Source organism: Coloeus monedula, assembly GCF_965178545.1.
Source record: "Coloeus monedula genome assembly, chromosome: 2".
NCBI lineage: Eukaryota > Metazoa > Chordata > Aves > Passeriformes > Corvidae > Coloeus > Coloeus monedula.
In genome coordinates this window covers 36,363,734-36,377,824 of record NC_138782.1, presented here as the reverse complement: position 1 = coordinate 36,377,824, position 14,091 = coordinate 36,363,734, and the positions used below count along the sequence as shown (strand labels likewise).

The 14,091-nt window shown below is 42.4% G+C and overlaps 1 protein-coding gene across 1 annotated transcript in view; it reads right to left on the bottom strand.

Annotated features, from left to right (window-relative positions):
• The window catches only part of DRC8 (dynein regulatory complex subunit 8), a gene marked incomplete at both ends in the record, with an annotated part of 29,675 nt that extends 15,960 nt beyond the window's left edge, over nt 1-13,715 (bottom strand). The window contains one exon of the mRNA XM_082276732.1: nt 13,691-13,715. Within this exon, the coding sequence (XP_082132858.1) occupies nt 13,691-13,715 (25 nt within the window). The remainder of the gene's footprint in view (nt 1-13,690) is intronic.
• Between the last annotated feature and the right edge of the window lie 376 nt (nt 13,716-14,091).

Below are 14,091 nucleotides of genomic sequence, written 5' to 3'. Positions count from 1 at the left end.
CGGTAACTGGGGCTTATCAGCTGGAAGTACAAAATGTTATCAGTGGCTTTATACTCCAGCATCATTGCTTTTCTTTTCCACTAGCCATTATTTCAACCAAAAAAGTAGGCAGCAACCTAGGTCCTGTCAGTGGAACTGGGAATGAGATACAAAGACTGCCATGAAGAAGAAGGAACATTTTTAAGAAGGTAATGGACATGAGAGGGGATGTGTCTGTGCAAGCAGCCACATAAAAAAATGAGCATCTTTTAAATCCCCTGCAATCTGCACTCAACTTCAGTCAACATCCTATTTCTGCTCACAGATTCAACTTACTGTTTTTAACCACCTTCTCCTCTCTACTCCAACACTTCCATAAAGCTCCTATGACCACTCTTGGCATGCTTTTAGGATGAAAGAGATGAACTAAAAACCAAAAGAGATTTGCCAACACTGTTTCACATGACCTCTCCCAGAATCCTTCACAAAACCACAAATGGAAATAAGGGCATAAGAACTGGAAAAAAAAAAACAACAAAAAACTCAGAAACTGACAGTAGTTCTAAGGAGAAGAAATGTACAATGTATATTTGCTTAAATACAAAGGAAAAAAAATTAGAGACTTCACAATTCAAACTCTGAGGAGGTTATCAATGAGCTCTTATGAGATCTAATCAGGCTTTTAAGTAAGTTCTAACTGGACCATCAGCTAGATCAAGATATTCAAAAGCTGTCACAATACTCAGCATCACCTGTACAGGTGAATTCTCAAACATTCTCAAATAAGCTCATCAGTTTTATCAAGGCATTGTGTTTCCAGAATAAAAATGGAAAGCCAGTATGGTCTCATATCATGAATTCTTGGTGACGATATAAGCATTCTGCCACAAACATTTGGGTTGCATTCATATGAAGTGTGGGAAGCTTGGCTGACATAAAAATAATTCAGAAATCTTGCCCCACCCCAAAAAAGAAAACCTTACAGCATTTAACTAATTCTGTTTTAAGGAAATTACTGAGGAATGGGAACATGGAGAAAACCATCCTGAGGGCACTTGAATCTGACTTATTGGCAAGATCCTTCTGCCTGCAGAGGAAAAGGCATGAACTAACTTTTTTCCTAGTGACCTTCTCAATTCCAGAGGAAGCTAAATGTACAGTCAGCCTAATATGCTGAACCAGCAATTGTATGCCATGCTCTAAAAATATCAAGCTAAGAGAAATATTGTCTTCTCTACTCTGTACCTCCAGAAGCATGTATGATATTAATATATTAGGTATCAGAAAAGAAAGGAATAGGATTAAGCTGTAAGCTTGCAGAATAGGCAGTGTTGTTCAGCTGTGTTTTGTGATACCTAATTAAATATTTAAGACATGTAATCATTGAATACTCTGCATTCTAGAAAGACAAATCAAGAAGATTTTGAAGCAAAACGAGAGGTGTATAGAGCTTGATTCCTCCAAAGAAGGGGTAAACCTCTTCCTGAACTGCAATCCAAAGAAAACAGATTGATGCAAAGTATGGATGGCACCAATGAGAAAAATGTCACCTGAGTTTAGACATTCAGATTAAGTGAAGAGATAAAATACACAGCTTTGTGACATTTCATATATGTCAGTTCCCAAGAATTGACCAGGCTGATGTCTTCACTGGCTGCAACACCTACTCCAGTTTGGGATGCAAGCTATGGCCTGCAGACTTGGGAGAGGGATAATGCTTTCCCTCCTACAAAAGAAGCATCCTATGTTATCACAGATTATACTCAGGCAATCTGAATTTTAGTCTGTATTAAAAAAAAATCTTAACAGGTTTATGTAGAGATCACTTTCAAGCATTCCCAAAGAAGCAAAAATGAAAACTCAAGAACAGCAAAAGCTTTTTCTTTCATGTTTTTCAGAATTGTTGATAAGTAGCCATGTCATTGCTCCCCATTGCTTATGTTTGTCACAGCATACACCATGTGATATCCAGATAACAAGCAAAGCTCATCACCAGTGTGAACAAAACCAAAACCCTGCACTCATCATCTTGAATGCGAGCAACCTTGGACCAAGAGCATCACCTCATGCTGCTGTCATACCTCTTCCCCTAATGGCAGTACAAGTGAGAGCTGAAAAGTTACCTGGTTGTTTCCACCATCGTAACTGCCTTATGGAAAACCAACAGAGAATAAAACTAAAGGGACTACATTTAAAAATAGAAACAGAATGGAGCTTTCAGAGTGGAGCAATCGGAATGATCTTTGCACAGACCCATGGCACCTCATGTGAACAGCTACAAGAACAAAACCACCAACAGCAAATAGACTTCTTTTAAAATCAGGTAAATAATTTGATGTCTGATATTAAAATACAGGCTGTCAGTTTGATGCCTGTGGAAAAAGTTAACCGCAAAAGCTACTTCATATTCTGACAGAAAAATATTAAACACATTTTTTCCTTTTTGTCTTCTTTACATAAGACAATTGTAGCATGGGCAAAATAGTGATGTAAAAAGAAAGCACTATCTTGACTCCAGTTTTGGCTACAAAAATGAAATTATTTTATAGAATTCTGATAGCAATAAAAAAGAGTTCAGATCAACTCTGGAAATACCTTGTTCACTTCCTTTAGAAGTAGACAAATTCATTAAAGACTTGTAAAAAATTACACAGCAACTGTTCATTTCAACCTCAAAGTTGAAAAATGTACTAACATACCAATTTGCAAAAGGTATCTAGGTTGTGGTAGTCAGTTGGCAGCAAATCCCGAAGTTACAAGTTGCCAGTAACTTTACCTAATGAAACAAGATATCCTGAATATAATCCTGGGTTTTGACTGTTCAGTAGATGGCATTTTAAATGCCATGGCATTCTAATCTACCATTGATTCAGATGTTTCAATACATGTGGGAATCAAAACTAACTAAATTAATGGGGCAATTAACAACTCATTCAACTGCTGAGAAAAAAGTACAGAAGCTATTGCTGCCTTGATAAGCAGTCAAACTTCTAGTTGCTCAAAAAATTGTTAAACTACTTGACAGCGTAACATAGAACAAAATAGGCCATGGAGAATGCCACATCAAGCTGGGAAAGAAGTCATAAATAGTCAGTGTCTTCCATCACCTAGAATTTCCAAAGGTGTTTAAACCCATAGTTCACACTACCTCTTAACACAGCTCATATTAAAATGTCATTGAGTTGAAAGGGAATATCTGCCACTGACAAAGTTCTTGTCCAAGCTATCTCTCCTCAAAGGTGATGGAGTCATGGACAATCCCATCTACTGTCCTCTCTCCTGGATCAGACATGATTCTTCATCAGCAGAAAAAGCATTTCTTTCCCTCATGGTACACATTCTTGTCAGTTATCAAGCCCACTTTAATGCTGTCACTTCTGGTTGCTCCTGCAAGATGCCATTATTTTCCCTGGTCTTTGCTGGGCAGACAGTGCCCACAGCAGTCCAGAGAGATCACTCTGTATCCTCAGTCCTTGATAACTCATACCTGTCTGCCCTGAGTCATTATGATATAACACCTTGAACAGCTGCTCTATTAAACTTGACTCCCACATCCTGACCAGCATCCTCTTTGCTTGCTCTGTCCAAAGCTTACATTTCTTAATTCTGTGTTTCTTAAAGCTGGAGGATGCAGATGGCAAAGTATGTCAGCATGAAGGCCCAGTGGAACTACAACCACTTCCTGGGCTTTCTGCAGGTCATGGAGAAGGGCAAAATATGAGGGATACCCTTGCTACCTCTGCAAATTCCTGAAGAGATGCTTGCTCCAAAACAAAATTGTCCATTTGTTGGAGGGGACCAACAAACGATTATTCTCTGCATGTTCGGCTCTCTTCATGTGCCTGCCCTACAGGCAAGAAAATCCTTCCTTCCTGCTGCTCAAAGAGTTCCTGAGCACCTTGTTGGTGAGGGCAAGCTCAGTCTACACACTCCTGGGACATACTGAGGCAGAACACAGCAGGGAAAAATCATTCCCTTGTAGGCAGCTAGTCTGAGCGATGCAACACAGGTATATATCAATCCACGCACTTCACATATCCCAGGAAAAGCTCAGCAAAATATGCCCTGATGTTTTGACTATACACAATCTGTGCAGATATGCTATATCTGCATATATATCTACAGATGCTGAAGCATCAGTCTTCGTAAGTATCAGCAGAAAAGCCTGTAATCCTGGGAAGTGATCAAGGAATACTACCTGGCTATACTGAGTTCAGTCTTGTCAAACCTAAAGCACTGAGGTTTGATGAGTGAGCAATTTCTCTGGTTTTTGGGTTTTTTTTTGTCTGGTAGGATGATACAGAAGGACTCCTTCCTACTTTCACTGAATGAATTCACAGAATGAATTTGTGATTTGATCTGCATCAAAGAGGAGAGCTGGAGGTGCAGTGGCTGGTTTATTGGTATGACCATGCATCTGGGATGTAGAGTGCATCATGTTCCAGGTCAAAGCAATTAAGATGACAGAGACTCTGGCAGGGATTCCTGAGTGACCCATAGCAGCAGCTAGCTGAGATAGGCTAGCCCAGGTCTTGGAAGTGCATAGGCTGGGGCAAGAACTTGGCTACAGCTCCAAATTCTCCTGCTGATTAAGTGTTTTGGGCCTACCAGCATGTCTAGGAAAAAAATCAGAAAAGAAAAAAATAAGTTGGCCCATTTGCAGTTAAAATTGCAAGACATTCTGATACATTTTCTAATGAGTAATTTTTAAGCCATTCTAGAGCATTCCTTTCACATCTACAAGGAAGATATTCCAGTGGAGGTCATCATCCACTACCTTGCTGGTGATAGTGGGCAGAAACCCTTCCACCAGAAAATGCAATGCAAGTTGGATTCCCACATACATAGCAGCACAGGCAGGTTTTCTGCTCTCTGTTTTGACCAGCCAGGATGACACTGGGCGGGGAGATTACTATGATTACCACCTTTAAGCAGCAGGGAAATGCGCAAGCAAATACTTGGCACCCAACCCTTCTCCAGCTCCAATTTACTGTTGTTCTGCTCCTGCTCCACATCCTGGCACAGCCCTGAGCTCCTCCTGTCATCCCCCATGGTCCCTTGCTGGGGGTACCACAGCTTATGCCGGGATAAGCACCTCTCTGTGTGACTTCATAGCTCAGTCTTGCACCATTCCCTGTAGCTACAGCCTAAAGACTTTCATCGCCACGAGTACAAAATCTTTCTGAGCTCCGAAATACTCAACAGTGAGAGCTAATGTCCTGACCTGACCTTCTTAAGCACCTTACTCCTTGTGTCCTGAGCCACTGTCACCGACCCCCCACTGTAAATAGTGCAGGGTCATGCTGTGAGCTATAACACACATTTTATTGTCTATACCCTCTGGAGAATACATAACACTGGGAAGCAGAAGGAATGCATGCAGTGGCTGCTCTGTGTATGCTCAAACCTCAGATAAAAATTAGGGATAATCTCTTAGAGCTTGAAGGAATCTGGAGTCATCCTTACTTACAGTAGAAACACTTGACAGGCCTCCTGAGCATCTTTCACAATACAACAGCACCTACCCTGGTCCTGGGGGGTTTCTCTCTTCCCAGATTTCACACAAGTCTGCTTGCCCACACTTTCTACATTTGTTGTTGCAGAGTCCTTGCAGAAAAGCCAGTTTCTTCTTTTTTCTACCTAGTATTTGGTCAAATGTTGAAATGGATTTTTTTCCTCAAACCCATTTTAGCCTTCTTGCACTTCTTGGAAGGAAGTTTGATGAGATGGGCCTCAAGACCCTGGGATGGGAAAGTTACAGTGGTATTACAGGACAGAAAAAGCTATTGACTCCTGCATCACAGCAACACACATTTTCATTTGATAAGCTGTCAGACATTTTACCAGAAGTAGCTGTAACATTTTAAAGCAACAATAGAGGCATAGCATGAAATGTTTCACTGCAGCTCTCAGGACCTGGCCCTGCCTGTCTTCCCAAGTAGTCAGCCATAGCCACCCTGCTTTAGTTTCACAGGCCTCACAACTGCTGCAGTTGTGCAGTTACTTCAGAAGCAGTGTGCAATAAGGACTCTTAGGAAGAATCATGTATCTAAATTGGACTTAACTGGTCTCAATCATGACCCGAATATCAGCCAGCGAAGCACATCATCATTTTTCAGCTAGTCAGCTAGTGGCTAAGTCTGCCTTCACAAAGCCTGGAGCTTCATGAGCCAAAGCAGCAAGCTCTGACTAATACCACTCACCTTAATCATTTGCACAGGTCCAGCTCTAACAGCAAAGCTCTCCTGCTACCTGGTGTCCACAGACAAGTTGCCAAACACTTGCTATTGCATGCAACCAACACTGAGGGCAGTGAAACAACAAGCTTTGTCACATTAACTTGCAGAAATCCTTTCCTTTTGATACAGAAGATCTTCTCTTCTGAGCAGATGATGAGGAGATGCGCCTCCAGTCATCCAAAGCAAGCAAGGAAGTCCAATCTATGCATAGATCTGGATTGCTTTCTGCACGCCTGTGATTCACAGGTAATATACAATGATTATCTTATACTTCATGATGTTATCCTTCCTTCAGTAGAGTGAAAGAAATGTCAGCACTTGACAACTGTTAGCCTGCAAAAAATAACTGTGATACTTTTTTTAAAGTCAATACCAGCTGCATGCAGTGTCCCTTTTCAGAAGGCAGAGATAAATTCAGCATAAATCTCCATTAGGAATGTCTTGCACATCCCTGAAATCCCAACTCTGACAGTTGCACCAGCCAGCACTCCTGTAGCAGCTCAGAGCTGGCAAAAACAGTAATCTCATTGCAATTTGTTCTATATCCCTCATCTCAGCCACACCTGGGATATAATGAAAGAGCTATGTCTAGCCCATAGTTATATCCTCTTTCATCACCAACAGCAACCTGCTCTGCAAGGATATATAGCTCTCCTGGTGATGCTGAGTCTTGCTGTATCTCCAGCTGCTGCTGAAAAAGAACAGCTTACATAGGCTGTGACATGGGCAGAACGCAGCCCCACTGCTGTGCTCTGGGGTCACAGAAGGCATCTGTCACCTGTCTCCTTTGCTCCAGGACTCTCCACAGTGCTGCCTCCACAAGCGGATGGCAGAGCCACAAAGGACAACTCCGACACCCACATAGGCACCACACCAAGTTTCACCAAAATGCAGGGATGCACACGCTGCTGTGGGACCCACAAAAGCAGCTCACTCTGTCAAGGATGTGGGACAGTCCCAACAGAACACCATGTCACTTGTCATAGACAATGTACACCTGACTGCATGTGTGGCAGCAGCAAACATCTCATAAACTGAATATGCCTCCTGAACTGCCTCTGCACACTGCTTGCTCAAGTGGTCCAGAACCAGGCACCAGAATCAACTGGATATGAATGCTCTGAGAAGTAATTTATTTCAAACATAAGACGTTATGAAGTTTAACTGCAGTACCACAGTACTGCTGCTAGAACAGAGCAGTATGTAAATGTTCTTCTTTTGAATCTACAACATAATGGGAGAATGAATGGTTTAAGTATGACTTAATACAGGCTGTTATTATGTAATATATCAGAAGCCCTTCAATTTGTCTGACAGTGTCTTAAATGAGTTTAAAAAATTAGTTTCTAGACTGATTGCAATTCTATCTGTGCTACTCTGTCTTTGCCCAAGCAAAGGAAGACTCTTAGAGCGAAACAAAATGGCAAGGGATTACAGGGGTTTGCTGCAGCTGCCTGGTTTTCAAGGCACTGCCTCGAAAGTATTGCTTACAGTGCTAAATCACTTTCTTTACATACCATGAATGGATACAAACCCCCAATTTTCTTTTTGTTTACCTAAGAGTAACATTCTGAATTTGAACAGCATTTCAGCTGACAACTGACATATACACTTAACATCAATGGGGAATATGACGTTTCTGGCATTCATCATTTCAGACAGGCTAAGCTAAAGAAGAAAGTTAGCAAACTTGGAAAAAAAGGATACAATGTGTTCAAAAATGAACTTCAGAATTCATGTCTGATTTTCAGCCTGACAATCAGCAATAACGGTCCAGAACCTCCTGTGAGCTTACACCAGTGACACAATAATCCTTACCATTTTTAAGATGGTGCTTGGAAAGCTTTTGAAGGTTATGATTCTATACAGCCCTAGGCTGGACTCAAGAAAATCCCCTCCAATCTCACATTCATGAGGCTGTCACATCCTACCTGCACCTATGCAATATTGAACAGTAAAGACAACACATTTCCAAAAAGTTGTGAGTCTGTATTTTCTTAAAGGCAGGCATTTACAATTTAAGGCCGTTTATAAAAATATTTCTGAGACCCATCAGGTAGCACATAGTCCTGAGGTTGGTTTGGGACCTCCAGCCCCTCCCCGTGCCAGTAGCTTTTACCTTCCCACTGGATATCTGCGAGCTCCGCTTCTCTGGCCACCTCTGCAGCACCCCAAACCCCACCAACTGACTGTGCCATTCACTTCCCATGTTACTGCCATGCTGAAAACATGGCCCACCTCTCCACAGGCTGGGCTGGGACATCACTGCCGCAGCTCCTGCTTCCCTCAGGTAACCTCACAGGATGTGTAGGAGCAATTTTCAGCTTCTTGCCCCACCTCAGCCATTTATAAAACAGCAGCACAGCTGGACCCCATGGCAGGATTTGGCCAAGGCAGAGCAATGGTATGACCAACACTCCTGTCTGCATGGTCACCTCCCAGCTGGGGGCTAAACACTGCCTGTGACAACAGGTTCATGTCATATTTCTGTTACCCAAAAGACCATTTTCCTTCCACAATCTTTTGCCCAACACATTTTATTTCCAATAGCAACAAAGCAGTATCTGTTCACACAAAATACAGGTACTGCTAAACTGAAAAAAACTCCCAACCCCTCAGATCCCAGAGTAATTAGTATGTAGACATGGAAATTCTTAATAACACGTTAACTATTGTTGGAAAGATAATTTGTGGGAGTTCTCGAGCTCACTGGTTGGCATTGTTGAAAAGACAAAGTTTAAAGCTGTTCTTTGCACACCATCCAATTTTTTATGCAATAAATCAGCTAGAAGTTGAGCCAAACTGAAAAATTTCTGCCATTTTATGCACCATGGAAACAAGAAGCCTGTCAATCTGCAATTACCTATTCTACATCCATTTGAGATCAATTTCTGCTGTGGGAGTATAGCCAACAGGATCAGATCTACAACCTCTGTTTGTCATGGGAGATGGACATGATTTATTTTTTGTTTCACTCTCAAATAAGTACAAATATTAAAACATAAATCAGATTGGTATCAGGGTGCATGTTAAACTGCATTACAGTCTAATAAAGGCTATAAACTTTTCTCCTCATGTAATTTCTTACAGCAGTGTCAACAACAGGATATAAAAATATTCAAAGTGTTCATCTATAAATTCCACTGTGATAAAACTGCACACTGATTTTCTAAGTGATCTCATATATTCAGATTTTTGTCTAGAGCTGAAATATTGCTTGCTTGAGCCCTATGAAAGCTACTTATTTTTAACAGCTCATGTTAATTTTGGTTTTTTTCCCCATAAATTAAACACTGCCACTTTTTAAAGTACAGATAATTTGTCTGATGGACTACTTTAGCCTGAAGATTTATTGTGTTTAATTCATAGCTTTTTTACCTTTCAAATGCTGGTGCTCATTTGTGAAACTCTAAAAAATACATTTTAAAATCCTCAATACAGCAAGACCTCTAAAAGAACTCACATGCATCATGTGCATCATGTTATCCTTTTCAGCAAGATTCCCCAAAGTCATGCATGGCTTAAGTGCTTTTCTGTGTCAGATTTGAAACTCTCATGTTAATTAAGTGTGCTCCAAGCAGAAGTAATGGTTCCGACTGCCTACAGTGCTCACGGCAGCTACAAGGCTCTCCCAGCTTTGACTCAAAACTTTGTTAAAACAGAATGAGCAGTGATAGCACATTTTTAGTATCTCTTGCAATACAAAAGGCAGGCAAAGCCAGGTGAGGTGATGTGGACAGTGCAGGTTTAGAACCTACTTCCAGGCATGAGAAGATTCAGCAGGGCAGGTGATATAGGTGTAAATCTGCTCTTTGCAAGGAGGTAGTAGCTGAATGTGTAACTAGTTCTCACCGAATGCTATCTGAGGTATCTCTGACTTCACTGGCATGCCAGGCAGCAAACTGGGGCAGGCAAAGAGCAGACATATATGTATGACTGAACACACTGTTACTGTACTTACACACTAAAATAGGAGTGGAAACTCTTTCCCAAGATCCACATGATGGTATGTCTCCATCCGTGGCGGGAAGAGGTTTTTTGAGGCCTGATCACAAATTGCTACCCAGAACAACTACAAATCATTTACCAGAGAAAACCATCATTGCAGAACAGTTACTCTCCATAGCTCTTCACAGCAGAATCAAGCAACTTTCTGGGGACACCTGTTATCCACAACCACTAATTTGGTTCCATACAGGTGTAAGTCGGTGATGCAGGAGCTCAGACTACTCAATATACTGCCCTTTGGATTAAAATTCATGACTTATTAATTGGGTTTTAAATATGCACTATCTGGCACAAAGAATATGGTCTTTGAAAAACTGTAATACTGATCAATTACATAACATTTCCATAATGATACAGGAACGCTGAGCATTTTCTCCTTTATGTACTTTCATGCAATTTCTTAAATCCCAGATGGAGAAGAATATGTCTTCAGTCTAGTTCTACTTGAGGCACTACCAGTTTGACATTTTGCTTTCAGGTTCTGGTAACATCAGTATTGAGATCAGAGGTATTAAAACTTAGAAAATCTGACATGTTATGTCAAATTACAAAGACAGTATCTGAGAGCAAATTGAAGAACAGACAGACTGAATTAAGCAGCAGAAAAAGGGGAAAGAAACAGAATGATAGGAGGGAAGATAGGGACAAATGCACAAAAGTGAAAGATTAAACAAATACTCTAGCATAATCAGATGGGTGTGAAGAAAAAACACTAAACATTGTTGAAAGCACAAATGTAGGGATATAAATTCAGACATAAAACATGTAGCTACATATAGTATGGGCATGGTCCCCTTAACACTTATGCACATACAAGATTTTATTCACAACATTTGCATAAGCTAGAGGGTAATACTCATGTGAGTAACATGTACAACAGGAAGCAGGATTTGGCCTTTCACTGTTTTTGCTTGTCTACATCATATATATCTGTAAAACATTCAAGCAGGCATTTCAACTTTGAAGAAGACAGAACTTGAAAATAATAGGACCTAAGGGAAACCTTTCCAGGAAAGCTGGTAGAATTGCAGTTCTACAAAGCACCGAGAGGAATACCCTAAGGACTAATTATTTGACAACAAAACTAATGCTATTACTTTGAAGCATAATACAATAAAACCTGCAGCTTTTGTAGATGTGGAGTACTTGTTGGAGGAAAGGATAATCCATGCATGAATCTGGCATTGGGGAATCCTAATTAACCCTCTAACTGCTATCAGCAGGAAGGCTAATAGCAACTCTGAAGTGGTGTAAGCAACTTAATCCCAGGGGATTGCTTCTGTTAATGAGACACTGACTGTTAGCTCTCCTCAGCCGTGTTTACAGTAATGAGGCACCTTTATAGGGCAATAAGCAACCGGTTTGCCTAATAACAGGCTGGGATTCTCGAGTGACAGAAGTTCCTGTCCATGTGGCCCAAGTTATTGTCCTCATTCTACAGATAAGAAACCAAAGTCCAGCATGTCACTTTCCATGATCCACTGGTCGGGCCAGGGATGGAGTTTATGGGTCAAGGTCATTTAGGGTGATAGTACAATTCTCGTCTAGAAGGTGACATCTGATGCTCTACTGGGAATAGCGTTTTACAGGATGTTAAAAAACATGAAGTGCAGGAAAACCCAAGAGAGTCTGTCTTTAGTAATACAATAATTAAACTTCTTACAAAGTATTCTCACTTTGGACCTACAAAAAAAAGATGTTAAAAGTCTTTAATCGAGCAATCAAAAACCGACGACCTTCCTTCTCCAAGAGTTTCTGGCTGTGGATTGACAAAATGGCACAAAATCTCAATATTATACATATGGGTGCCCAAAATATATGGAGCCAGGTTTCCCAATACTACTTCCCTCATCTCAGATCATTTGGCAGACTTCTAGGCTATTATCCTATAATTTCTATCCACCTTTGCCAGCACCGTGCCACAGCTTCATTTGCAACACTGTCAAGATGTAAAAGATATGCTTCCACAAGACTAAACAAAAATTAAAAACAGTATTAAAAAAAAACACTTTAAGAACAGTCCTCAAGGAAGTTACATCAGTCTTATTGTTTAATTTCTGCAAGATATCTATGCTGCAAAGTGCAGATAGAAATTCTTGTACCAAAATCAAATCAGTCATTTAGCACCATCCACAGCAACTATTTATACAAGACTTTTCTGTGGCATACATTGTTTCCTAAAAAGTATTAGATAATCCATTGATTATATTATTTAAATTACAATGTTCAGACTTGGCAAACTATTGCGACACACACAAGGTTAGTTACAGAAAGGATGGATTTCAGAAGTCACTATATTGTGGGCTTTACAGAAAATATATTTTCCTTGAAATGATACTTGAATATCCTTGAAGAAGGAATTACCTTTAGCCTATAAAATAGAATTTCTGGCAACACTCCCTGAAGTAGAACACACTAGCCTCTAAAAATAAGCCATGGTGCTATCAGCAGCACAGATTACTTTTTTCTGGCAGAGAGAGCCCAGTGCATCCAGAAACGACTGTGAGGGGCCACAACCAACCAGCAGCAGGTTCAGCCATCCCAGCTGCCCTGGCAGCCACCCCATGCCAGGACAAGGGGGGCCAGCCTCGCCACCACCCAGCCTGGATGCACTCTGTGTGGTGGCAACACCACTGTAAGGCTGCCAGCACCAACAGGCAGCTGGTGGCATCCCCTGGGGCAGGGAGTGCTGGAGAGCAGCCCCCTGCCCTGAGGTGGAGGCAGCGGTGTGGCCACCCTGAATGGGATGGGAAGTCAGGGGTGTATTTGTGTGTGTGTAAATATGCACGTGTGTGTGCTTTCATATACATGCACCTACATACACATCCATGCACACATGTGCACGCACAGATATACGCACACACGTATCTCAAATCACAGAATGAGCTGAGTTGGAAGGGACGACAAGGCTCATCACGTCCAGTTCCTGGCCCTGCACAGGATCCCACCAACGGCCTGAGAGCATTGTCCAAACGCTTCTTGAGCTCTGTCAGTCTTGGTGCTGTGACCACTTCCCTGGGAAGCCTGTTCCAGGGTCCAACCACCCTCTGGGTGAAGAACCTTCTTCTAATATCCACCCTAAACCTCCCCTGGCACAACCTCAGGCCATTCCCTTGGGTCTTGTCACTGGGCACCAGAGGAGAGAGATACTGATACAGAGGCACTGGCCTGCCTCTCCTCTTCTCCTCGCGGGGATGTTGCAAACTGCAATACACACGCACACACACCGTGTTTAAGTATATAAATGTATGTATGCATGTATGTAAGTATGTACACGTGTATGTATGTGTCTGTGTCTGTGTCCCTCAGAGCGTGCCCCTGCGCCACCCTGGCACCAGCCCCGGCCAGGGCTGCCCGCACAGCCGCCCCGGCTCCCGCCGCCCGAGGCCCGAGGCGGGCGGGCCTCCCCCGGTGGCGCCCGGCCCCGTCCGCACACCCCGCCGGGCGGGGAGCCCCGGCCTTACCCTCGCCCTTGTCCTTCTGCGCCATGGCCGCAGCGCCGCACTGTCGCCATGGCGACGCGGGCCTGCCCGGGCCCTCCCCGCACACCCCCCGGCTGTCGGGCGTCGCTCCCCGCTTTGCTAAAGCGGCGGAAAACGTGCCCGAGCCCCTTGTACGCCCCCGCTGCACCCCGCCGCCCTTCCAGGCAGGAGTCGAGCGAACCCCGTGAACCTGCCACTTCAAAGCACTCCATTTCTCTTAAAAACACAGCTTTCCCAGCAATTGTGGAGATTTCCATGTGTCTGAGCTTTAGAAAGTGAAAGAACATTTTATTCTAAATGCCATCACGCCAAAACAGCTAAAATATTCTGTCTTAGTGATATTAAATAAAACTGTGCGGTTTAAATTTAGCTGTGTGTTTTAG